The sequence below is a fragment of the Podarcis erhardii genome (assembly GCF_964252035.2).
Source record: "Podarcis erhardii genome assembly, chromosome: 3".
NCBI lineage: Eukaryota > Metazoa > Chordata > Lepidosauria > Squamata > Lacertidae > Podarcis > Podarcis erhardii.
Genome location: NC_138507.1, coordinates 106,865,947 through 106,893,726, shown reverse-complemented (window position 1 = coordinate 106,893,726; position 27,780 = coordinate 106,865,947). Strand labels below are relative to the sequence as shown.

Below are 27,780 nucleotides of genomic sequence, written 5' to 3'. Positions count from 1 at the left end.
AAGACTGGAGACTTAAAGGGAGAAGGGGAAAGCTGAGCCCTTTGCAAGTCTCCCCCTCAGTGCTATTTTTCTAGAAGAAGAAGAAGAAGAAGAAGAAGAAGAAGAAGAAGAAGAAGAAGAAGAAGAAGAGTTGTTGTTGTTGTTGTTGTTGTTTGGATTTGATATCCTGCTTTATCACTACCCTAAGGAGTCTCAAAGCGGCTATCTCCTTTTCCTTCCTCCCCAACAACAAACACACACTCTGTGAGGTGAGTGAGGCTGAGAGACTTCAGAGAAGTGTGACTAGCCCAAGGTCACCCAGCAGCTGCATGTGGAGGAGTGGGGAAGCGAACCCGATTCACCAGATTATGAGTCTACCGCTCTTAACCACTACACCACACTGGCTGCCAGAGCTCTCCATGAGCTTCTCCCTTGTTCTCTTAGAATGGCAATGGTGCCCACCTGAGAAGTGCTGGAGCTCCAGCTGAAAAAAGGCCCTGCCCCCTCCACCTTTAAGTCCGCAATCTCAGAGGCTTAAAAGGGAAGCACAAGGAGACTTGGAAAAGGTTTTGCGAGTTTCTGCCTGCTCCCCCTTTAAGTCTCCAAGATTGGGAATTTGAAGGTGAAAGGTGGAAACTCACAGCCTCTGAGATCTCAGGCTTAAGAGGGAAGCATGGGGAGACCAAAAGGTACACCCACACCCACATTCAAAGCAGTGTACTGAAATGCAACATAAAAACAAATAGAACTGTATAAAAACAGACAGCCTGCTTCTTGAGCATTTGTCCTAATTTGTTTGCAGGGAGATTAGATGATGTCAACATTTTAATGAATATTCACTCGGAATTGATTTTGGGGAGGCTAAACAATGCTGCACCAAAACAAGTGTTATCCCACATGTACCACTGCATGTTTCCTATCACTTTCCTTATCATAAGAAGTCTGATCATTTGGGGAAGTGAGTTTGTTGTGCAAGAGCTCCAAACCAGCTTTAGCCGTGAAACTTGAATTTGCCGGAATATGACTGAATCCCAGCTGAAATCGTGACAGGCTGGAAGTGCCTCCAAACAGGAATTGATGAATAAGAGCATCCAATCTTATGAGTCAGGGAAAGCCTGGGTAAAAAAAAAAGTGTTTTCACAAGATGTCTGAAACAGCTGGTTTCTGCTTCGCATGCAGCAGGAGGAAGGGCATTCCAGAGTGCAGGGGGCAGCAGCAGAAAATGCTAATTCTTGGGATACCACCCAACTGATCTACAGTATCAGTTTTTGAGATGGTGTGGACCTGCACTATATATGGTCTCCTCGCAGATTCACCAAAGGCATTATCATGTTTCAACTCCCTCCTAGCTTATCAAACCTTGGTTACAGCTCATGGTTAGAGAGGAGGTGACTTAACTGCAAACTCAGTTTCAGGCGACCCGCTAAACCTTGGCTGAGTTCAGAGCATCACAGAAATAAAAATGGCGAGGGAACACAGTGGCTGCAAACTCCTCTCCAGGAGCCTGCATGTTTGTGCAGACCCAATAGGCAGTAGTTTGGGTTACCATGACATGCGAACCAGACCACTGAGAGGTGACACAACCACCTCTTCTGTCGCTTTTTTGGCCTCTGTGATGTCACAAAGAGGCTAGTCAGTCCCATGCCAGGCCATGGAGAAGTAATATGGAAGACGTTAGGGTTACAAGATGCATAAGCACTTTTTAATAAATTGAACAATTACGGTCATACCTCAAGTTACAGCCGCTTCAGGTTGTGTTTTTTCGGGTTGCGGATCACCGAAACCCGGAAGTACTGGAACGGGTTACTTCTGAGTTTTGGCGGTCGCACATGTGCAGAAGCACTAAATTGCGCTTTGCGCATGTGCAGAAGCTCTGAATCGCAACCAGCACATGTGCAGACACGGGTTGCGAACGCTGTGGGTTGCAAACATGCATCCCGCATGGATCACATTCACAACCTGAGCATCCACTGTATTGCCCAAGGACCTCTTGATCCCTTACATCACTGCCTGATCACTGGGGTCTTAGGAGGAGTCACAGTTATAGTAGTGGTCCCCATGGCTTAGATGTATGGCTTGTAACCAGTAGGAATGGTGCATTCAGCATTGTGGGCCAAATTTTATAGAATTCCCTTCTGTTTGAAGTCAGTCAGGCCCTCTCCCTGTTGATCTTCCAGCGTCTACTGAATTCTGGTGTTTAACTCATTTTTATTTGCATTGTATTGAGTTTCTTGTGCACTGCTGAGAGAATATTGCAAGTGGGGTATACAGTGGTACCTCGGGTTAAGTACTTAATTCGTTCTGGAGGTCTGTTCTTAACCTGAAACTGTTCTTAACCTGAAGCACCACTTTAGCTAATAGGGCCTCCTGTTGCTGCTGTAGCCCTGGAGCATGATTTCCGTTCTCATCCTGAAACAAAGTTCTTAACCTGAAGCACTATTTCTGGGTTAGCGGAGTCTGTAACCTGAAGCGTATGTAACCCGAGGTACCACTGTACATTGTTGGAATAAATAAATATTGCCTGATTTTGATGAGCTTTGAAACAACGCCACTGTACAAATCAGGCGAGCAGCTTCAGAACCTTTCACTAGAAATAATAATAATAATAATAATAATTTATTATTTGTACCCCGCCCATCTGGCTGGGTTTCCCCAGCCACTCTGGGCGGCTTCCAACAGAGATAAAAAATACACTAAAATGTCACATATTAAAAACTTCCCTGAACAGGGCTGCCTTCAGATGTCTTCTGAATGTCAGGTAGTTGTCCATCGCCTTGACATCCGATGGGAGGGCATTCCACAGGGCGGGCGCCACCACCGAGAAGGCCCTCTGCCTGGTTCCCTGCAACTTGACCTCTCGCAGTGAGGGAACCGCCAGAAGGCCCTCGGAGCTGGACCTCAGTGTCCGGGCAGAACGATGGGGGAGGAGACGCTCCTTCAGATATAGAAAGCCCCTGGACATAGCCAGACAGTAAGATGTGTCTTACAATATATTTACGCTGTTCTTTTTAGCTGCTTTTTTGACTCCCCTTACCAGCAGGGAGAAAGATGTCCAGCTCTGGAGCACCTCACTTTATTAATGAAGGCAGCCATGTTACTTAAATAAAATACTCCATCTGGGATAGTAACACTTTTAATTGCTCTTGTGGGGGGACTAGCGAGAAGGCACATTTATCATTGCTGAGTCCTCCCCTTCTGCAGGGATAATACTGTCATCGCTGAGTAAGGATGGCGGACTGGTGGTTAATGAGCACAACTACCGTCTCTCGAGTTTGGGTATGACAGGAAAGTGGGTGTCAACAACTACTACCAGGGAATGCAGATAATTCTCAAGAGATCTCAGCTGGTTCTCTATTTAAACTCCTCTGACAGTGGTGTGATTTCTGAGCACAGCTAATGCCTAGCCAGGTTTCCTGTCTCCCAGAGTGGGTATTCTGAGACCCAAACTACAGATTATACCAGAGCCACGTATAAGGTTAACACAACAGCTGCTGCTCTGCCGCAAAAAGCATCCTTGAAATGGGCTGGTTTCAAGCAAAGAATCTGCTTGCAGGTGGAGCAGACGAGAGATGTTAGGGATGGAAGAGAAGTTTAGTTTGGCTGGGATTTTAATGTGAACCTACCTGTTTCGCACATTCCACAACGTGCAAGCTGAAATAGGTATCCTTCAAAATTCATACTGTGGTGCAGTTCATTAACCAAATACTGTGTACAAAAAGTCCATATTTTGGGGGAGTGTGCATGAAATGTGTGTATTAGTGAAAATAATAAATAAAAGGCATTCTATTCACTTGCATAAATGTGTATCTCAGGCGAAACAGCATACAAAAATGCGCGTATTGGGAGAAACTGGCACTAAAATGCTTGGAAATTTTCATGAGGACTAAAAAAAAAATGTAGACAGATGCAGACTTAAGACTAGAAGAATGAGGAAATGAGAGAAACACAAATTGACAAATATGTCCACCTCCAGGAGGGCTTTGGGGAGAAAACAGGAGGTAGGTAAAGGGTAAAGCTACCCCTCTGCTGATTCTCTGTTGCAAATCAACCCCTCTCAAGGGATCTTTGGAGCTGGGTTAATGTTACATGCGGCTTCCATCTGATTTTACCCAGTGATGGTGAAATCAGTTGGAAGAGGAGAGTTTAAAAGGAGAAAGATGGGGGAGAGGGTTAAGCACCCTCTCATATCCTATCACCACTGCACATTTGCCCCTCCTGAGGTTGCTTTGAAGACGTAGCCAGTTGGACATTACACATGTCTACACTGTAACATTCGGCCTGAACACTACCTCTTAGTATAGGTTTAGGTTGATGAAATGCCCACAGATACGTCATCCCCTACAAACACCTGCTCAGATGTCATGATGGACAGTGTGCCCACTCCTTCCATCATCAAACTTTACTATCAAGAAGCCTCCCTAATGAGCAACCCAAATCTCCCCTGCTCTAACTTAAGTCTAATAGATCTAGGTCTTTCCACTAGTATGTACCAGGGATTCTTGCTGCCTACTTAACGGAGGGGAACTAATTTTGCAGTTCCTGTTGCCTGAAAAACTGGGAGCAAAAAATATTTGTCAATATATTGCAAATTACCACACAGGGCCCCTCCAAGCTGGTGCTTCGTTGACAACAATGTTCTGGACACAATTAAAACTGCGCAGGTGGTGATTTGTTCTACTTTGTGTGTTCTGCGATGCTTCCCAGTCCAATCTCGCTGCTGATGTTCAGAGGGGTTATATAGTGCAACAAAAGCGAAACAAAAATAAAGCGGAACATTTCTGGTATAAAAAATTATGGGATTTCAGTAGAAAGTTAGGGGATATGCACTGGCTGGAAATGAAGCAGTGTGACCGCTATGAAAATGGGAAAGTATATGGCAAACCATAATGAATATGCAATAAAAAGGGCATATGGAGGAACTCTTAGTCTGCAAGTAGATTCTGATCTGCCTTCTGACCACGCCTGGCACCTGCTTTAGAACAACCCAACTTTATGGTGTATATCTAGTGTGTGTGAATGTATGAATATATCCCACCATTCACCAAAAGGTCCCAGGTCAGAATACAGGGTTACTCAATTAAAACCATGATTATAACAGTAAAGTGTGTGTGTGTGTGTGTGTGTGTGTGACAATTCCAAATAATACCTGTTACGCTGTCAGTACAAGTTCATAAGAGTAGGTTGAGTGCTGATCAGCAAAATTTAATTTCAGATTCACATCAATACCGCTTGAAAACAGGTTTATGCAAACAAATGTATGTGTCACTTTCTGATTTATTGTTCCTTCTAATGTGGTATGGCATCTGGCACTTTTTCACAAATGTGAGATGAGTTGATGTCAAAGATGAGGCAGAAAATTCATACAGAAAGTAGTGGCGCATGTTTTGCCTTAAAATAGCACAATTAGCATGTTTGGTGCTCATAGTAATTCTCCGTGCCTCTACAGCACTATAGAAAGGTCAAGGAGTTTCACATACAGTGGTGCCTCGCAAGACGAAATTAATTCGTTCTGTGAGTCTCTTCGTCTTGCGTTTTTTTCATCTTGCGAAGCACCCCTATTAGCAGCTTAGCAGATTAGCGCTATTAGCGGCTTAGCGGCTATTAGCGGCTTAGCGGCTATTAGCGGCTTAGAAAAATGGGGGGGAAGGGGGGAAAACTCGCAAGACTCGCAAGACGTTTTCGTCATGCGAAGCAAGCCCATAGGGAAATTCGTCTTGCGAAGCGCCTCGAAAAACGGAAAACCCTTTCGTCTAGCGAGTTTTTCATCTTGCGAGGCATTCGTCTTGCGGGGCACCACTGTAATTCTCCTATCATCCTTACATCCACCCTGTAAGGTTGGCATAATTATCCCCCGGGTTGCAAAAGGAGATTGAGCAGTGCAAGAAGCTGACTTGCCTATGGCTATCTAGCGAGTTTACTCGGCCCAGTATACCTGAAGGAGCATCTCCACCCCCATCATTCTGCCCGGACGCTGAGGTCCAGTGCCGAGGGCCTTCTGGTGGTTCCCTCATTGCGAGAAGCAAAGCTACAGGGAACCAGGCAGAGGGCCTTCTTGGTAGTGGCGCCCGCCCTGTGAAACGCCCTCCCATCAGATGTCAAAGAGATAAACAACTACTTGACATTCAGAAGACATCTGAAGGCAGCCCTGTTCAGGGAATTTTTTAATGTGTGGCATTTTAGTGTATTTTTGGTCTCTGTTGGAAGCTGCCCAGAGTGGCTGGGGAAACACAGCCAGATGGGCGGGGTACAAATAATAAAATATTATTATTATTATTATTATTATTATTATTATTATTATTACTGCTACTACTATTACTGTATGAGCAAGGTGAGATTTGGTTGTGTTGTGTGCCCCTCTCCCTACTCACTGCTTCATAAGCTGGAACTAAATCATCCCTTTTTCAGTGTGCTACAAGAGAGTGCCTGTAGCTGAAGAGCCTGGCCACTGAATCAGGCCAGTAGTCCATCTGGTCCAGCATCCTGGTCTCACAGTGGCCAGCTAGATGCCTATGGGAATATCACAAACAGGACCTGAACTGCAACAGCTCTGGTAAGCTTTGCCCACTCTTTCCTCCAAATGTGTCCCTCCTCATAGGAGCATAAAATATGTGGAAGCGAGTGGATTTGCGCTGTGAAAACCCAAGCAGACTGCACAGAGTTCCAGAAGCATCTTCTCAAAGTATAAAAGGCTCTCTCCCCATGTGTGATTCCCAGCAACACTGGAGTCTGACAAGATGGTGATTGTAGGCTGACTAATCCAGCCCCATCTGCACTATACTTTTAAAGCAGTATCATACCACTTTAAACAGTTGTGACTTCCACGAAAGAATCCTGTGACGTGCAGTTTGCTGAAGACACTGGGAATTATTCCCCGAGAATTGTTCACAATGCCCAGAGTGGTTTTAACAATCAGCCCCTCTTCCCGCTGGGAATTTTAGCTCTCAGGGGTGAACAAGCATCTCCTAAGAACTCTCAGTACCCTTAATAAAGGATTCTTTGAAGGAAGATTTGACTGTATAAAGTTATACGACAGTAAGAGCCAACCTAATTTTGCTTTTTTGCTTTTTACTCACTCCCCACCCTTCTTTGTCTAGCCTGATGGAGAATTTTGGAAAGCTCAAAAGTGTGCTTGGCATTTTCGTGACATTTTGGTTGGTTCTAATATAGATACTGCCCAACTGTGGGTTTGGGAGTTCTTTTCCGTATGGAGACTGGTTTTGGTTTTGACAGATTAGCATGTCTCCCACCCAGCCCAACAAACTAACCTAGCAATTGTTCCCCACAAAATGTCACTACTTATTTCTGTTGGCGCTGCACAGAGTTATGTCCACAGACTCTAAGATCAAAGAATTTCACATCACTTTCATTAGTACCACATTTGGCTTTCCTGGCCGTGGGTCCCCCCCCCTTCTCTTTTCTCTTCATTGATGGTTGAGTTGAGGTAAATGACTGTTTCTGTGTGAGACCCCCTGACGAAACATCATGTTAAAATGAGGCCAGTTATCTTGCCAAATGTTTGCATTGCTTTGCATCAAGCATGACTCCCTCCTGTGCCAGAAATAATCTTACATGGCATTAATCAGATTTGCCGAGCAATTGAAGCAATAATTCCTCTCTCAGCACAGATTTAACTGGATTTTAAAACTCCTGCCATGCAGGAAACATTGCCTGGTTAAGCCGATGCATCCTGTTGGGGGGAGATGCACACTAAATAAAAGTTCTAAATTATGAACAACAAAAGAAGTGAACATTTTTTCTAAATTGCCTCTTGCAGAAAGCTGGAAGACTGTGGGGCCCTCCACAACAGTGTGTTTTTGTGGGTATATGCTGCCATAAGAGTGCCTAAGTGATGGTTCTATACTAGACTGTCCATACATTATTCTGGTTTATTGTTCTGTAATGCTTCCCCCGTGTTATTGTGTTACGGCCTACTGGGTTGCTGTTGTTTTATCCTGCTTTTGTTGCACTGTAACATCCACCGAGTGTGGTGGGGAGTCCCGTACTGCAGAGCACAAGGAGGGTTTTTAAAAGCCCCCTTCTGCAACCCCTCTCCCAAGCTGCTATTAACCCTAGCTAGGAAACTTCCAGTTGTCTTTGTCCATGGAGTTTTCTTGGCAGGGATACTGGAGTGGCTTGCCGGTTCCTGCTCCAGGTGGATCACATTTGGTCAAAACTCTCCACTATGACCTGTCCATCTTGGGTGGCCCTGCACAGCATAGTTCATAGCTTCTCTGAGTTGTTCAAGCCCCTTTGCTACGGCAAGGCAGTGATCCGTGAAGGGGTAATATTGAGGAAAGATTGAGGGCACAAGGAGAAGGGGACGACAGAGGACGAGATGGTTGGACAGTGTTCTCGAAGCTACCAGTATGAGTTTGACCAAACTGTGGGAGGCAGTGGAAGACAGGAGTGCCTGGTGTGCTCTGGTCCATGGGGTCACGAAGAGTCGGACACGACTAAAAGACTAAACAACAACAACAGGAAACTTGCAGAGCTGCCGATCGTTTCCATCAGGGTCATGGCAGAACAAATGGGTTAAACCCCATCCCTACACACTGTAGTTTCAGTCCTGAATAAGGCTGTTCCTCCTGACAGCTAAACACGTTAAAAATAAGGAGTGGGGGAAGTTTTTCAGTGTGTGTGGGGGGGGGGGGGTCACTATACCTTAGAGGAAAGTTATTGCCAGGTGCATTCCAAAAGTGAGCAGGGCCAGGCAGTTACACAATACTTTACAACACACACCTCTTAACACACAACACACACTTGATGCACTGTCAGAGACACACAAAGACTATGACCTCCCTCTACACCCCCCAAACAGGTTCCCCCCACTCTTCAGCTGATCCACATTGATCAGCTAAGGAGAGAGTTGCTTTCATCCCCTTTGCCAACATACCACAGGGATCTACGGGATCATCTGAGTAGTAGGGAGGTCTCAGTTTTCATCCCCATCCTGGAAAACGCCCAATGGAGTGCTGCAATTGGAAGGAAACCAGTCTACAGGGTTGTTGCTTTATCACCATTAAAAGAAAGAAAACGGAAGAGGCTGTTAGGTTAGCTGAAAGGGCTTCATGGGCCAGATCTGGTCTGCAGCCATATACCTCCACCCAACATTAAGCACAAATACATATTTAAGCTCACAGCTGTTCACAGATCCCAGCAGCTCCTGACACAAAGCTAGCTACGAGCAGGTAGGGTGGTTTTTTGGGGGGGAGAGGGAGAGAACTCTACTTCGATAGAGGTTTCTAAAACCATGCATAGTGTGAAGACAGTGGATAGAGGGAGAAATTTACAGTAAAAGCCTCCCTTGAAAGAGGAAAAACCTTGTCTAATAACTAGGAAGGAAAGTGAGGAAGCAACTCAGAACCAAGTAAGTAAAACTAAATTGTAGACAATGAGAATTGAGGAATGCCTTATACAAGAACAGTACATCCAACTAGAGCAGGAAGCCCTCTTATACCCTCTTCTGGTCAAGAAGGGTCCACTGGGTGGGTGAAGTCAGTCCCAGGTTTGAGGATATTTCACCAAGTACCACCTGCAGTTTTGTGGCTCACCACATGAGGCAGCTGTTTACATATCTCAGACAAGTTACTAGATACGACCTTTTTTTAGTTTAGGGAGGGAGACAGCCAAATGGAAAAGTGATAAAGGTTTCTAAAATTGTGCACAGTGTGTGGAGAAGTAGATAGATAGAAACACTTCTCCCTCTCTCGGAATATTAGAAATTGGAAGTACCTGTGAGATTCACTGACAGTAGCTTCTTTGGTGGCAAAATACTCTTCACTTTGAGTATTCATTGTGTAGGATTCTTTGCCACTGGGTGCCACTGGGTCAAGAGCTTAGATGGCTGTTACAGAAGATTAGAGCAAAACCCTGCTCATAGGGAGGTCAACAGCCCTCTCCTGCTATTGTTCCCCTGCAAAAACACTCAGAAGCAAATGGCTGAACTAGAATTTATTAAGAAAATTACTAGAATTTATTCACTGCCATCCCAGCTCTCTAAATTAGCATAGCAAAGCCAGGAAGCTTGTGATCACTACTAATACCTCTGCTGTGGTGGATCGTCACCGTTCTTATCTTTTATACACTTGAGCTTTGGTTAAGAAGGCCACAGACTAGGTATCTCTCTCTCTCCATTGCATGGCCTTCTAACCCTACTGTTTACATTTTTTATCCTTCAATGTGCACATGAGCGCTAGACGATAACACATCATGAGTCTGACAAAGCCAACAGATTATGCCACAATACATGGTTAGTCATAAAGGTGCTGCCTACAAGATTCTTTTTTGATGCGACAACAACCTTGCAGCGTTGCGTGCCACTATGCGGTGTTGGTGGACAAGCCTACAGGTACTCGTAGGACTGCCTTTCTATGGTTCTCTTCATTCCAGGCTGGGTGGCCTCAGAGTATTTTGATGAGTGGCTGGAGTGGTTAAAGTGTCAGAGTAGGACCCGGGAGACCAGGGTTCGAGTCTCCACTCAGCCATGAAGCTCACTGGGTGGCCTGGGGCTTTTACCTCACAGAGTTGTTGAAGGCTCTGTTGCCTCCTCCTCCAGATTCACCCCACGCAGGTCTCAGTAACTAGGTTGGCTCCCTCATTCAGTATCCAATTATGGATCCGTAAGGACTCGTTGTGAACCAACCTGGCACTGCACTGCCAGACTGTTGATTACAGAGGCAGAACAACTGAATCACAGGAAAGGTGAGGGATAATAAGTAGACACCTGACCCCTGTCCTTCCTTTGTAACTGCCTGCTCACCCACACACGGAAACGCCGTTTACCTTCCTGCTGGAGTGGTACCTATTTATCTACTTGAACTTTGACGTGCTTTCGAACTGCTAGGTTGGCAGGAGCAGGGACCGAGCAACAGGAGCTCACCCCATCACGGGGATTTGAACCGCCAACCTTCTGATCGGCAAGTCCTAGGCTCTGTGGTTTAACCCACAGATCCAGTTACAGATAGGTAGCCGTGTTGGTCTGCCATAGTCAAACAAAACAAATTCCTTCCAGTAGCACCTTAAAGACCAACTAAGTCAGTTCTTGGTATGAGCTTTCGTGTGCATGCACACTTATCTGAAGAAGTGTGCATGCACACGAAAGCTCATACCAAGAACTGACTTAGTTGGTCTTTAAGGTGCTACTGGAAGGAATTTGTTTTGTTTTAACCCACAGTGCCACCCACGTCCCTTAAGTAGCTAGATGGCAGCAAATGAGCTACAGGCGCTGCTGCTGCCTCTCCCTCTCCTTGCGGATTCTGCCAAGACCCAGGGATGCAAAGGTTGTAGGGCAGCCAGGGAAAGGGTGGGCAGGTCTTTCCCAACTTCCATGCTCCTTATATGTTGTTATCAGTTGTGTTTTGATGTGTTTCCAGCTGCCTTGAGAAGGATAGCCCTGAAAGGTGGCTACAAATGCTGGAATTAAAAAAAAACAAACAAAAAAACACAACAACCCACAACCTCAAGGGGTAGACTGCTGCTGTTATGTACTCTATATAGAACAACCACTGCTTGACTGTTTTTTGATCCAGTTCCAAGCAGATAAGCTGCAATGCAGTTTTCTTCCAACTTTCATATTCGTCTAGATCGACTACAATATCCAATAGGGTTTTGCATTCTGAGTTAGTGGCGCTCCTTTATCCAGTTTTTCATTCTGCAAATGATTTATGCAAGCTTAACTTTACACACTGTGAAGAACCCTATTGGTTTCAGAGGAGCTTACTCACAGCATGAGACATTAGCCGAACGCATAAATCATTGCAGAAGAGTGCTCTTTGAGGCCTATTTTCATTAGTATATATATTTTTGAACAGCAAATGCAAGGAATCGAAACTTGGAATTAGCAGCTAGTAAAACTTCCTTTCCAGGATTCAACTGCTTTGGTGAGGCATTACATGGCACTACCTTGTGTTTTTGTGTCACAGTGTTAACATTCCTAGCACTGATGTGGTGCTATAATTTAGTGCTTTTAATTGGGCAAACATTGCCAGTCCAGACCATATTTCAGAAATATAGCATTAACAAAAATGTTCAACATCTGTGTTTTTATAGGAATGTTTACCTACCTTAGAGTCAGTGGTGGGAGACCAGAAAAGGGATAATAAGTCAGGATTTTTGTCAAGTTTCATGTGCCGGTCAACATTTGCACAGTAGTCCGCAGTGAGGTGTTGAAAAGCAAGTTGTTAACCGGTGAGAAGAATTCCACATTTGTTGTTTTCTTAAACAATGGTCACCTTTCTTTACAGTTAGTTTTATCACCATAGCCATATATTTGAATTTCAGCAAAAGGGGGGAGGGTGGAACTTGTACCCCAAATGCTGTACCAACCAATTTATAATGAGATTAACATCTTGGTCCTTTAAATGCTTTTGCAGCAGTTGTGCAAATAGTGGCGTATGCCTCTCCAGCTTACAGATGCATCTTGCTTTTATGGGCCTGGCTACTCATTTGCTTCTTCCCAACCTCAGGTTCTGATGTAGCCTGGCATTTAATGGTGAACAAATATGAGGGTACATAAAGTTGTTAAGTTTCCTTTTTGACGTGGTGCTTCTGTGTCTTTTAACAGCCTGACACCCAGAAATCAAGCAGGTGTATCTTTTCCAGACATGGATATTTATATGTTGTTACAATAACATAACTATATTATATTATATTATATTATATTATATTATATTATATTATTATTTTGTATAATCATAGAATCATATCATAGAATTGTAGAGTTGGAAGGGACCATGAAGGCATGCTCTGTGGCAGTCCCTAATTTGTTGAATTCCCTCCCCAAAGGGATATGTCTTGCACCTTCATTGTTCAGCTGTTACATATTGTCTATTGTTATGCTGAAGATGCACCTCTTTACCCCATGCTTTGATGCTTGCTCTATCATCTATCTATCTATCTATCTATCTATCTATCTATCTATCTATCATCTATCTATCTTTCTATCTATCATCTATCTATCTATCTATCATCTATCTATCTATCATCTATAGAACACATTCTAGTTGTGACGGTAACTTGTTTGAAATTTTTTAATGCTGTTGTTGTAACCTACTCTGGGACATTCTAGTGACAACAACAATTTACCACCTTTTCTCTTTGCCTTGCAACTTTAGACATTATTGATTATTACTTAATATATACTCATGTACAGGCTGCCTGACAAAACAAGAAGACTAGTCCCTGCCTCAAGGAACTTACAATCTAAAATTCAATACAGGTGAAAGAAACAAGAGGAAGAGGAAAATTTATTCTGAAAAACTTTCACCAGTCACTGTTGATTTAATAGTCTCTCAAACAATAACTGTTGTCATATTTTAAGGTTTATTAATGTTGTGTGTGTGTGTGTCCTACTATTTTTTCTAGAAAGTTTTTTTTTTAACTTTAATTTGTATGTCACTTTGGGCACACCGATAAAGAAAAAGTGAGTCCTAAATCATAGAAATAAATGTAAATACATTTCCCAGAAACCAATTCAGCTTATCTTTACAATGGCTGGGACAAATGAAATAAACCCAGTCTTTTCCTTAGTCTTATGTTAATTGGTTTCTTTCCTATTGTTGCACCGGTGACAATGCTGAACTTTATCTGTAGGATCAGTCTCCAGAAGAAGAAGAAGAAGAAGAAGAAGAAAATTGCTGATGGGTCTGTTTACTTGAATACAGGGATGGATGCAGTCCCAGGAGGCACCAAAATAATGCTGCAAATGGAGCAAAGCTTGTGTAGCTGATACCTTGGAGGCCTGTTGTAATAAATGCCCAGCTCTCTTGGGAATCAGGGAAGACAAAGCAGCATGCAGCATAGGCATCTGTGTGTGAATTTTCTCAGTGTACCTAGAGTCCATTGCAGTCATGTGAGCTTTGTTCGCTGGCCCTTTTCTCTTTTCAGTTGTCAATATTAGCACCAGAAGTGACTTCTGACTTCATGGGAACCAGGAGGGGGAGAGGGGTGAGTCATTGCTCTTTTAAGCCACATAAGCGCTCTCTCATGGCATGGCTTTTAAAAGCAACACAAAGAATTGGATCTATATGGGTTCATCCCAGCCAGATGCTGAATTCCTTATGGGAGAAGCTGACCGTGCTCCATTCCCACACAAATCAATGAATGAGCCTCACCATGGGATGCAGAATCCGAGCTCTCCCTTGCCCAACACACACATACAAAATAACCACTCACTTGGCACATGACAAAAACAACCATGCCAAAAATAATGATGATGATGTTATACTTCGGTACTTTCTGAAATCTGCAAATGACAAAACAGTCCTTGCAAAAATCCAGAACAGAAAACATAGCACAAAGGAGGCAATTATTGCAATGTGTATTTCTTAAAATAAATGTGATCTGTAGAAAGGTGTCAGCAAAAGTATGTGCATTTTTGGAAAGAGAGAAAGGCACTTTTAAAAGTGCAAGGTCCTGCAGCTTTAGAAGCACGGGTATCCTGCCAGGAAAAAAACAACCCCCAAGGTGCCAGTGGAGAGCCAGTGTGGTGTAGTGGTTAGAGCGCTGGGAGACCAGTGTTCAAATTTCCACTTGACTACAATGCTCACTGGGTTACCTTGGGCCACTCACTGTCTCTTGGCCTAACCGACCTCATGGGGTTGTTGTTGGGGGGCAGGGTTAACATGAAGAAAAGAACCATGTAGCCCACCTTGAGACCCTTGGAGGAGAGGTGGGAAATGAAGGGAAATTAAGCACTTGAAAAAGTAACTGATGCGAGTGCAGTCCTATGCATTACTTACTCAAAAGTTGTAAGTGCCATTGGATGGGATCAACGAACTGATCCCACTAGCAAAAGACTTCACAAGGACTTAACTGTGATTCCTGTATTGCGGGCATTGGACTTGATGACCATTGGGGTCCCTTCCAGCTCCACAATTCTATGATTTTATTACTTTTGCAAGCACAACATGGCTTTTTCCCCTCCTGGGAATTCCCCTTGTGCCCATGAAAAATTGGATCTGGGGAGTCAAGAGAATCCCCAGCACTCAAGGGTGGGAGGTGTGGTGGGGGATGTTTTACTTGACAAGCTGAAAAGCTTCTGCTGTTGGAATGATTGCCATAGGGCTATGACACAGGGCTACAATTCTTCCCATTGTAGCCAATGGTGTGGCTTCCTGGTAAGTGTGTTTAGGATTTTAGCCTTACTGTGTATATATGCTGTCAATGGCAAGAACAGGGGTGGCAGAGATTCTCACCACCACCCCTACTCAGTTCCAAATACTGAAGTTGACCTGCACATCAGTGGAACACTCTGTAGCTGAGTGTCCTGCAGAACACCTGAGTGTAGCACATGAGTTCAGAGATTGCAGGGCAAGTCATGCGGCACACCCAGTTCCAACACCTCACTGTTGCTCATCCGTATCTTCTGCCTGAGGGCAGCTGCCTCACTCTGCCAGTCATGGGGAAAGCCCTATTTCATCAGATGCACATGATGTTCTCCTCCTGAAAAGCAACATGGGTTACCTCAATACAAAAGTGAAGAAAAGCCAGCAAGAATAGAATGTAGTCCTCAAATCAGCTTGATATATTAACACAGCAGCTTAAGAACTCAAAAGGAAGACATCATTAATAACATTTGTAGGCTTCTCCCTGCCCAAGTCCCCAAACAGCAGGAAACCCCAGGAGTGACACAACTGGGTTTCGTTTCCTTGGATAGGGTGGCCATTCACAGTGCCACAAAAGAGAACAATGATTTGCATCAAATTTGCTAGTGTATAGGTATAGATGCAGTTTTAGAAGCAATTGCTATAATTTAAATAGAGATACATCTCAACAGAGTGGGGGAAACTGAACAAGCGACCTGTGTGCCTGGCTCAGTCTGCTGTGCAGGTAATGTCCAGGCCCCTGTTATTTTCTTGTGGTTCTTTCTCTTAAGGCAATACTTGAATTTCAAGTGGATGACCCCTTCAGATAGAGCAGTATTTCCTAAACTTGGGTCTCCAGCTGTTTTTTGGACTACAACTCCCATCATCCCTAGCTAGCAGGACCAGTGGTCAGGGATGATGGGAATTGTAGTCCCAAAACAGCGGGAGACCCAAGTTTGGGAAACACTGAGATAGGGAATTGCCTTCTGGCAACCCTTAAAGAAATAAATAATAAACATGTATAGGATTATCCTGAAAAGCACTGAATGTTGGGCATAGGTTTCTCCTGTGCCACATTATACATTTTTGCAGGGTCAAAAGGGACTTTGTTTCTGGTTGAGTGCAATAGTGCTGGTTAGTGGCATCCTAGAAAGCAGAATGAAGGCAGTTATGACAGGCTTTTGGAGAGACTTAAGCAAGCAATCCAGTGTGACGCAGGATTGTTGGGAACAAATGCTTACTAATGAGTCTGTAGCAACTCCCAATTGGGGATTTCACAGAGGAAGAAGGTTTGAAGGGGATTTCAGCTTTCTCATTCGGACTCATAGAGACCCCCCCCCCTTTCATCTTAATTCCTGCAATACTGAAAACATTTATCCAACTTGTTCCTCAAATCCTAACGACCTGAAACTGAAAGAAATGGCAAAATCTGAGTGAACACAGATCAGATTGAAAGGCCATTTTCTCATCAGAGGGGATGTGTTCCAATCTGAGATTAATTCATCTACTGGCATCTTGGAATATTGTAACAAATCAGCTAGGAAAACTGGAAGCATAATTTAGCCCATTTCACATTTTAGTAGCAAGGCAAATAAACGTCATTCATGGTAAAACAAGATTCAGAGCAATGTTCCAATTATATATTCAATTTAAATTGCAAAAAAATCCCAATGTATTTTAATTTGTTGTTTTTAAATTGGGGTGTATAGGGTGTTAGGGGATGGGTAGTATCTTTGATGAGGGCCTCCCACACTCTCATCTGTGGCTCCTAGAAGCTGTTAGCATGCAACAGCAGTCATACCCCAGGAACAGCTTTGATTGGCTTGTTAACCAGGTGAGGGTAGCTGATGGATCTCAAACCCTTGGTAAGTTAGGGGATTCCCCTGCATGTGAAGACAGACTGGCAGACTGAGCAGACAAGGTCAATACTGGGTCCAACTGTCAAGAAGGTGGTTTCTACACGAGCTGTAGAGGGAAATGAGGAGCAGATAGGGCTTGTCAGCCTGGGAAGGCAGCCCATGTAGATGGAAAACTCTGATCCTTAACCTCCGCTGCCTTATAGCTATACAGTGGCACCTCGGGTTACATACACTTCAGGTTACATACGCTTCAGGTTACACATTCCGCTAACCCGGAAATAGTGCTCCAGGTTAAGAACTTTGCTTCAGGATGAGAACAGAAATCGGGCTCCGCCGGCGCGGTGGCAGCAGGAGGCCCCATTAGCTAAAGTGGTGCTTCAGGTTCAGAACAGTTTCAGGTTAAGTACGGACCTCCGAAACGAATTAAGTACTTAACCTGAGGTACCACTGTATTCATTTGTGAAAAAGGCTTCAGGAATAAACCCCAAGGAACAATCCATACCCACTGTCTTGCGGAACATCTTCAGGAAAAGAAAAGGCTAAGGCAGGGGTAGGCAACCTAAGGCCCGTGGGCCACAAGCCGTGGCCCACGTGGGTCGTTTAACCAACCCATGAGCCGCCCCCCAAACTGAGCTGCCCGCTCGGCGAGTCCCTGCACGCTGCACTAAACCGGTGCAGCATGGCACGGGGACTTGCTTCCACAGTGCCAGAAATTGCGTCTGTGCATGCGCAAATGCCAGAAATCGCATTTGCGCAGATGCCGAAAATCACAGGCGTGCGCACAATCCGGCCCACAGAGGGATCTAGAGTGAACCGGCCAAGGCAAGGTAAAGCTTGCTGTCCCCTGCTGGTGCAAAATGTATAGCATTGCTTTCCTTTGGACCACATCAGCAAGGCTGAAAGGAGGCAGGCAGCCCAGGACCTCCATATACACTGCCCAGATTTGCACCTCAGAGAAGTCACTTTGGTGCCGAAAATGCAACAAACTTTTACATATCTCACAATAGCTAGGGGTATAGGTGCTTATGGGAAATAATCTTTCAAGTTCTGAACATCAGATGGGGAAATGACTGCCATTTTGTTTTCCATAAATGTCATCTTAGCCCACATGCCTGCACCTCTAGAATTCATATTGAGTCCCCCTTCCACAACCACTGCTCAGCTGCAGTAGCAAAGAGTTGCAGCGTACAATTCCACATGCCTGAAAAGTGGTCGCCCGGTCTATTCCTGTTGTAGTTTGTACATTAACTTTGGTACAGGTTGTGTTTGAAAAGCAAATAGCATTATTTACTCTCACACTGTCTCATTCTGAAGAAGGGCATGCATTATTTATGTACTGTTCCCCAACTCTTTATATAGTGGAATACCTTCCTCACTTTCCCCCACTCTACAAATACCATATTTGGCGAAGTGATGTGTGGCATGATAACTCAGGATTTCTCCTTCACTCAGTTTTCTAGACAGTATGTAGGCCTGCTCTCTAAGGTGGACAGTAGCTCCCTAGGAAAGGGCAGAATGGGCTTTCCCTGAGGGAACATAAGAAGCATAGATTCTGGATCAGACCAAAAGTCTATTTAGTTCCGCATTCTGTTATTACAGTGGCCAACAACCGTCATAGCCCTCAATTTCTGTTCCCCAATGCCTGGTATTACTAGAGGCATACTAGTGATACTTGCATTCATAAAAGTTAAGGAGTATGGTTGGTATCTGTCTGCCTTGGGAGGCAAAGGAGGAGTGCACCTTTGCGGGTGAGGTCAAACCATTAAGAGTTACAGCGCCTGCTGTGGCTGTAGAGACCGATACAGGAAAGATATGTTTTGTTGCAGCTGGGGCCAATGAAGGCACTCGGTTGTGCTGATTTCTCTGAAAATGTGTTCTAAATCCTGCTTTATATCCTAAGGTAAGCATAGCTCTGCTGAAACAAGTTTAAGAACAAATATAGTCTCAGCCTTCAACCAGCTAAACCTCTAAACTATAGGCCTTTCAAATTAGATACAAATTACTATTATATTATTATAAATTATTGCTGTTTTAAATATATATATATATATATATATATATATATATATATATATATATATAGAGTTCTTATTCATATTATTATTAGGTAGAAGCATCATTTGTGGAAACTGCATCCAGTATGTCTTGTTAGTGCAGTATTTAGTGTGTACAACATCTATTATACTCGAGATGATACTCTATCTTGGTTTTAAACATTTTTTACTAAAATACTTTGTTAAAGATTAAGAGATTTCTTCAGAAGTCAGTTGTAAACATTATGGGTTTTTTGAAAAGTTGTCCATTTACTACTAGAAGAATCTCTGTGTCTTATCCTTTCATGAACCAGTTGTTTGCTTCTGGTTACGGCATGATACATGTTCAAATTATGTAACAGATTGTAGATAGGTGAAGGCAGATCATCAAGGTGGGTGGTAGGTGACTACCATGTAGAATAGTGAGAAGAACAAACAGTAAGATTATAGAGAGCATAGTCATCGGAGGTGACCAACAGCGGAATTGATTTCAAGAGGAGAGGACTTTTCCCCCCAGTGAGTGTGAAGCAAGGGATGGAATTAACAGAAATGTGTCTGGTTAGAATCATACGGGTATCAGTGGCATGCACTATGTGGGTGGATCTCAAGGGACCATCTGCCTGAGCCATGTTCTAGAAGTCATCAGTTTAATCAGGACCGCAAAAGCTGATTCTGAAGCCAAAAAACATATTCAGAAATATCACATGGTATGGTCTTCACATGACTATTGTGAATAAGCAATCACACTTGACTGCCCCCACTACTTGGGAAAAATATCACTGCCTATAGAAAATCTGTTCAGTCTGAAGAGTTGATGGTATATAGTTAATGACAAATTGGGTATGATACCAAATGTGGGTTAAAGTGGCTATGTTTATTTGATGACCTTTTTGGGGGGAGGGGTGCCATGTTTGTCCCCCCCCCCCTTTCCCTCTGTCTTCTATGATTTGGGTTATATGCAGGTGTTTTACCCAATGGGTTGCTTTTCTTTTTTTGATGGGGTGGTGGTTCTGAGCACCACCAGTTTTTCTTCTGTGAAATGGGTATTTGGCCAAGAATAATTTTAATTAATTTTAATTTGAAAAATTAATTTGAATTAGTTTTATAATGAATGATTTTAGAGTGTTGTGTTGTGTTGTACTGTTGTACTGTTTTATTGCTGTTAGCCGCCCTGAGCCTGGCTTCGGGTGGGGGGGCGGGGTATAAATAAAAATTATTATTATTATTATTATTATTATTATTATTATTATTAGGAAATATGGATTATTATTATTATTTGGAAATATGGATTTCCAAAATGGTTGGGGATCTCTGCCTTTATCTAACACATTGCCTTCAGATGTGGCGGAGAATGATCCCCCATCCATAGTGTTGTAAGGAGAGCAAATGGGGCCTCTTTGCTCAGCTTTTGTAAAGAAATGGAAGCGGTGGACCATCTTGTCACTTGCCTCAGGCAGAAAAAATGTCAGGCCAGCAACAAAATGTGGAGGACCACAAGCCAATCCCGGCACTTGTCAGCTCTGTTAAAAACCATTGTCCTGAGTCTGAGCATCTTCCAGATGTTTTTGCCAAACCTCCTTCTTGCTTCTGGCTTCTGAACATCTCACCCCCCCTTCTGTTTCAAGTTAAGCAGTCCAGAATAACTACCACCCACTCTGGTTTCATACTCAGCTTGCCTTCGCATCTGAGCCTTCCTTCCCCTAAAACAGATTATGTGTGCTTTGGGAGGAGAGAGTTAAGAACACAAAATAAAATAAAATAAAATAAAATAAAATAAAATAAAATAAAATAAAATAAAATAAAATAAAATAAGCACCTGACGGCAGACGGAACGGCGTTTCTGTTTGCTTTTGAAAGAGAAACTTCCCCCCTGTTAAAGGCACGCGCTTTGCTATACAGTACTACGGTCTCATCAGGCTCTTGGCTGTAGGAGGCGGAAGGGCCGCGGTGAAACTCTGCTTGGTTTCGAAACCAGCGAACTGCTTCTCGTTCGCGCCGACTGCCTGAGGGAAAGAAAGAAAGAAGGAAAGAAAGAAAGAAAGATCCGCCGCCGCCGCCACCCTGCGTGGAGCCGGCGCGCGGGGTTGTTGTGCAAGAGTTTCCCGCTAACTTCCACCAACTTCCTCCCGAGCCTGGCAGTGGACGAAGTTGTTGTCATCGACGCAACGCCGGCTTCTTATCAGTTCTGCATGCCGGCTGTCTTAAATATATATTTCTATATCTATATATCTCCGGCCTCCCTCAGGCGCGCGGGCGGCTCCGCCCTCAGGTGATTGGCGCCAGAAGCAGCTTCCCGCGCAGGAGCCAGAGCGGGAGGCCGACCTGGCAGCCCTCAGGCGCCTTTTTCCTCCCTTCAGGCGCGCGCGGCGCGGGCAGGCAGCAGCCGCCGCAGGCAAGTGGCGGGGAGTCCCGGCGGCGCCCAAAGGCCGGCTTCGGGTCTTCTCCTTAGCCGCCGTCTTGGGAGAATGCCGGAGGAGGAGGAGGAGGAGGAGAAGGCCTCCCGGCAGCCTTACCTCGTCCCGTCCCTCTCCCGCATTTCTACTCGGCTGCGCAGTCTCCCGGCGCCGCGGGCCGTTTAGAAATAAGGCCGGGCGTGAGGAAAACGCACCTCGAGAAATCGGTGCTGTTTCAAAACGGGCAGAGGCCGGTGACGCCGAGGCGAGCGGCGCCGGGGGGTGGCGGCGGGAGGTGTTGTAAATAATAATAATAATAATAATAATAATAATAATGTATTTAAAAGTGTGGGAAGCTGTAAAGCGGGGCGGGGAGGAAGAAAGGTGAAGAAAAGGTGAGAGAAAGGAGCGTTTCTGAAATAAGGATGGGTCGTGGTTTTTGAGGTGTGGAAAAGACGGGTGGGGTGGTTATTTATTCATTTATTCAAAGGCATTTGCACTTCTTTAAGCCGGCCTTGGGGTGGAAATGGTGGTGGTGGGTGGGAGCAAAGTATTTCATTTATTACTGTATTTTTAATACTGTATTTGAATTTTTCAGTGCCAGGTATCAAAAGGCTTGGGGCCTTTCCTGCCTGCCTCTTGTTAATCTATCTATCTATCTATCTATCTATCTATCTATCTATCTATCTATGTTAACACCCTGAAATTTGTCTCCTACCAGGTAGCCTAGAAATAAAGTTGGACTGTTATGACAAGGAAGGTGAGTATATTGATAAAATGGGACAGTAGGTGACTCTGGGGAGGAAGAAGGATTTAAGAGGGTTGTGACATACTGAGTGGAGAGTGACAGAAGTGAAAGGGCCAGACAGTTAAAGAAAGACAAGAAACTTTATATTTGGTCCTAATGGGTGGGGGTGAGGGAAGGGGACCCTATTGGTGACACATGTGTGCAAGTTTGGAACAGGCTCTATGGTGGCGGCTAGCTGGATTTAGGACCATGTTGGTGTGCAAGGATGTGGAAAGTTCATGTCCTTCCAGGGCAAGATATGAGGACACATGTCCAGTTTAATTTCTTGATGGAAAGAGTGAAGGATATAAATGTACTAAATAAGAACCCTGGACTCCCTTCTCTACATTTATTAGAGCATCGGCTTCCTTCTCTCTACTTAGAACCTTAATCTGGTATTAATTATATCCACTTGTTATATAATTTGGTACGGTATATTACCCACTCCCTGTCCAGCATCAACACTGCACACACTATCATTTCTCCCACTTTTCTGCTCTTGCACAACTGTCTCCTGTGCTATTTCATCTCTAGCCCCAGTCCTCTCAGGTGCTTACAACCTATTTTTTTATAATCTGACTTTTTAAAAAAACCACCAATCCAAATGAACCTTGGTTCTTGTTTTTTAAAGGCCTGCGTTATAATCGGTTGAGGGCACCAGAACTTAATAGTATCCCATAGCAGATCAGCACTGTGATTGTTTGGACAGGCAGCTAGCCAAGGATAGGTAGGCCAGTAAAAAAAGAAAGAAAAAAGGCCTGTTACCAATAAGGCATGCAAAACTTGGTTGCATTGTCACTGCTGCTGGTGCTTCCAGTTTGTGAAACAAGTGTAGGGTGTCATTTTTATATTTAACATTTCTATCCCTGCCCACTCGTCTTCCTAGAACCTTAAAGCAACACCATCTTGCGAGGCAGGTTGGCCTGAGAATTAGTGACTCACCTGAGACAAGTCAAGGTTTATAACTAAGAGTCAAATCAGGATTTTTCAAACTCAGAACTGAACAATGCTGCACTACATTCTTTTTTACACATTTTTGCAAGGTTCTTTCTGGTTGATTTGAGTATGGATAGGGGTTACTTTGTGGAAGAATGAGAATGTTAATATTAGAACTCAAATTTGAGTCTTTGGAAGCATTTGGTGGAGTACAAGGGCTGAAGAAGGCATGATGACTGCTTGGAGACGTTGTTTTGTGAGAATTGCGAGGTGAGGACAGGACGTTGTGGGAGCAGATCTGCAGTGCTGTGTGCACTTCATAGTGTGTGCATGGAGAATGAGGTGACTCTAACATACTGAGGGACTTTACATGTACAGGAGAAGGCATTTTGGAGGGAGAAATGAGGCATGTGCTACACTTGTGTGGAACTTAAATGGGTTGGGCAGGGGCAAAAGTAGGCTTTGTTTCACCTGGGTCAAAGACCCAGTTTGGCACCCTACATACACATTTGCATACACACTACACAGGCTGGGAGCCTTAATGCACCCCTCTGAAGGCTTCACCCAGGCAAAAAACATGCCCCCCGCTACCGCTCTGGGTTGGGAGAGGAAATTGACAATTTATGGAGGCCAGGTGAACCTGAGGATGTGGATGCTAGCTGTAGAGGGAATGAAAAGGAACATCCTGTAGGGTCTTCTGTGGGTTTCATAAGTATGCCATTTCAAGTGGAAATTTTTGGGTGGGGAAGAGACTGGTTGACTGCTGTGGTTGCAGTAATAATAATAATAATAATAATAATAATAATAATAATAATTTATTATTTGTACCCCGCCCATCTGGCTGGGTTTCCCCAGCCACTCTGGGCGGCTTCCAACAAAGATGAAAAATACACTAAAATGTCACAAATTAAAAACTTCCCTGAACAGGGCTGCCTTCAGATGTCTTCTGAATGTCAGGTAGTTGTTTATTGCTTTGACATCTGATGGGAGGGCATTCCACAGGGCGGGCGCCACTACCGAGAAGGCCCTCTGCCTGGTTCCCTGTAACTTGGCCTCTCGCAGTGAGGGAACCGCCAGAAGGCCCTCGGAGCTGGACCTCAGTGTCCGGGCAGAACGATGGGGGAGGAGACGCTCCTTCAGATATACTGGACCGAGGCCATTTAGGGCTTTAAAGGTCAGCACCAACACTTTGGATTGTGCTCGGAAACGTACTGGGAGCCAATGTAGGTCTTTCAAGACCGGTGTTATATGGTCTCGGCGGCCGCTCCCAGTCACCAGTCTAGCTGCCGCATTCTGGATTAGTTGTAGTTTCTGGGTCACCTTCAAAGGTAGCCCCACGTAGAGCGCATTGCAGTAGTCCAAGCGGGAGATAACCAGAGCATGTACCACTCTGGCGAGACAGTCTGCAGGCAGATAGGGTCTCAGCCTACGTACCAGATGGAGCTGGTAAACAGCTGCCCTGGATACAGATTTGACCTGTGCCTCCATGGACAGCTGTGAGTCCAAAATGACTCCCAGGCTGCGCACCTGGTCCTTCAGGGGCACAGTTACCCCATTCAGGACCAGGGAATCCTCCACACCTGCCCGCCTCCTGTCCCCCAAAAACAGTACTTCTGTCTTGTCAGGATTCAACCTCAATCTGTTAGCCGCCATCCATCCTCCAACCGCTTCCAGGCACTCACACAGGACCTTCACCGCCTTCACTGGTTCTGATTTGAAAGAGAGGTAGAGCTGGGTATCATCTGCATATTGATGGACACCCAGTCCAAACCCCCTGATGATCTCTCCCAGTGGCTTCATATAGATGTTAAAAAGCATGGGGGAGAGGATGGAACCCTGAGGCACCCCACAAGTGAGGGCCCAGGGGTCTGAACACTCATCCCCCACCACCACTTTCTGAACACGGCCCAGGAGGAAGGAGCGGAACCACTGTATAACAGCGCCCCCAGCTCCCAGCCCCTCTAGACGGTCCAGAAGGATGTTATGGTCGATTGTATCAAAGGCCGCTGAGAGATCCAGCAGAACTAGGAAACAGCTCTCACCTTTGTCCCTAGCCCGCCGGAGATCATCAACCAGTGCGACCAAGGCAGTTTCAGTCCCATGATGAGGCCTGAATCCCGACTGGAAGGGATCCAAATGGTCCGCTTCTTCCAGGCGTGCCTGGAGTTGTTCAGCAATCACTCGCTGGTAGGGCCTGTTTGCAGAAATGAGTGGATTGCTGACTCAATGGGGACAAAGTGTGTGTCTGGATAGGTCTGTTAATAATAGAGCAAGAATTTGTGGTGAGGATAGTGTGTGGCTGTGTGATGCTGGGGTGAATTGTGTGTGTGTGTGTGTGTGTAAGTGAGAGAGAGAGAGAGAGAGAGAGAGAGAGAGAGAGAGAGAGACCTGCGGGTATAGGGTGATATATAAATTTAATAAATAATAACAATATATAATACACCAATCCATTAAGTGTGAGGATCTGGTAAGGGTGTCAGCTGTAAGGATGAGTGGGGTGTGGGTGAGACAGTGTGTAATTTGTTGTGGGTGGTGGAAAGAAAAAATAGGGAAAAGGCTGGTGAAATGCCATAGCATGCCGTGAACGAAGAGAGGAGCCTGCGCTTGGATTGGTAACAGATTCTTTTTCAAACCAGTGATCTGAGGGTGAGAGAACTGGGCGCGGATACTCCGGTTAAGGGAGTAAATAGCCTCTGGGTGTAGGTTTGTAGGGATGCTAAGCAGAAGCAGGGCGGAGTCCAGTCTTCCGGGTGAAGCTCGGACGAGGAGGGGGCAGCCTCTCGATGCATCCGTGGCTTCGCATCTGACTAAGCTTAAGCTTTATTCCTCGAAAAACTGGTGCCGCGGTAAATGCGTCGCCAGGTTTTCTCGGGTATGTGTGTGTGCGCGCGCGTGTGTTCCTTCCACATTCTTTGTAGGGTTCTCCCCACCCCACCCCCCGCTGTTTAAAAACAAAAGTGGAAAGTGGGTCGTCGGGCCAGGGCGTAAGAGCGGCTGCTGCTGCTCCTTGCAGCAGAACTACGTCTCGATCGTCACCACCACCACCACCAGTGCCGCGGCGGCTCCAGGAAGCTCCTGAGGACATGCGAGGAGGGAGGGAGACGAGGAGTGGGAGGGAGGGAGGCGGGCCGTGGCGCAGAGCAGGGTTGTGGCAGGCTGTGCGCGCGCGCCCGCGCCTCTCCCTCCCTCTCTCTGGCCGAGTTTGTAAACACAACCCTCGCGCTGAGGTGGGCGGAGCGCGACCGCCCTGCCGCTCCGGATTGGCCTGGAAGCCTCGGCGAATGTTTTTACAGTGGCGACTGGGCGGGCGCCTAGCCCTGTGTTTGGAGAAGCGGTCAGAGCGCGGCAGTGCCCTCCTGGCTGGCTGTGTTTTGTGCGTGCGGCGGGAGCAGCAGCAGCTGCAGCGGCGGAGAGCTTGTTCTCCCGGCGCGCGCGCGGCGTGTGTATATGTTTGTGCGCGTCGCCCTCTTCGCCTCTGCCTTCGCGGAGGAGGAGCGGGGTCAGCCTAGGGGAAGTTTTGGGTTTGCCTCGGGATGACTCAGACGCCATAAAGCGTAAGTAGCGGCCGGGGGATGGGTGGGTTTGCGAGTGTGTGTGTGTGTGTGTGGGATGGGCTTGTGGGCCGGGGTCTCTCGGTGTGCGTGCCTGTGTCTCCACCCCTTCTTCTTATCCCCTCCCCCTTTGTGTGTGTGCCCGTCTCTGGGTCTGTTATTCTCCTGCCTTGAGCTCGCTCTCCCTTTGTTGGGTTTCATAGCGGGAAGGGATTTGTCCTCCACGTTCCCGGTCGGGCTGCCGCCCGGTGTCGTTTCCCAACGAGCACTCTTCAGACCGAGGAGAAGCGACTTGAGCTTGCAGTTGAATTTATTTTCAAGTCACAGCGCGGGTGTTGCCCCCCCCTCCCTCTCTCCTGCTCCCCTCCCCCCAAAGCTCCTTCCCAGGCTTTGCCTTTGCATGGCTATTTTCCCCACTACTCCCCACCTTTTTGTTCCGTGCTTGTGATGGTTTTTCCAACTTTTTGTATGCGTGTCTTTAAATTGACATTTTTCTTCAACCTGTTGTTGGTTGCGTCTCAATCGGGCAACGATGGAGCGCTTAGTCGAGTCACGCTAGACATTTTGGAAAGAAAGTAAATAAAGGTGAGTTGGAGCGGGTGGTGGTGTCTCCTCTTGCCTCCCTGCCGGAGTGACCGACTGTGGTTCGTTTCTTGCTGTTCCCTTTTGCCATCGACCGAAACAAAATGTAAATAAGAGTCGCCGTGGCGTCTCGAAAGGTTTCGAAGTGAAACGTTTCCTTGCGTCTTTTTCTTAGCAGAGAGAAGGATTTGGTGGTGGCGAACCAGCCGTAGAAAGGATGAGGGGAGGGGAGGAGTGAACGGAGGAGCACTTTGCAGTGTACAAACGCTATTGTTGTGACGCACTTTTACAACTGATTGCTCTTGCCAAACCTTCCAGACTTGCTGTGATCAGCATATTCAGTAGAACAATGGAGAGAGAGCCTGGCCGACTTCCCTGTCCTGCACAATCACGGCATCGACTGCTCACTTAACATTTCAACACTGTATCTGATCCTCCTGTCTAATGACTTGGAGAGGATTGGTGATCCAAGTTAATATTCCTTTTTCTTTCTTTTCTTAGCCAGTTGAACCACCTCCCCCCTCCCCCACAATCAAACTTGGAATGCTTGCTCAGCTGGCTAGCAAGTTTTGTCTTC

At 45.5% G+C, this 27,780-nt stretch overlaps 1 protein-coding gene across 9 annotated transcripts in view; it reads left to right on the top strand.

The window, feature by feature from the left end:
- The window catches only part of BCL2L11 (BCL2 like 11), a gene marked incomplete at its 3' end in the record, with an annotated part of 92,494 nt that overhangs the window by 30,828 nt on the left and 33,886 nt on the right, over positions 1–27,780 (top strand). For 4 of the 9 annotated variants that reach the window (XM_081855046.1, XM_081855039.1, XM_081855047.1 and 1 more), the window contains one exon: positions 6,385–6,529. In XM_081855046.1, the coding sequence (XP_081711172.1) occupies positions 6,483–6,529 (47 nt within the window). In that variant the 5' untranslated portion in view covers positions 6,385–6,482. The other 5 variants (XM_081855040.1, XM_081855044.1, XM_081855045.1 and 2 more) reach the window with 5 other exon arrangements.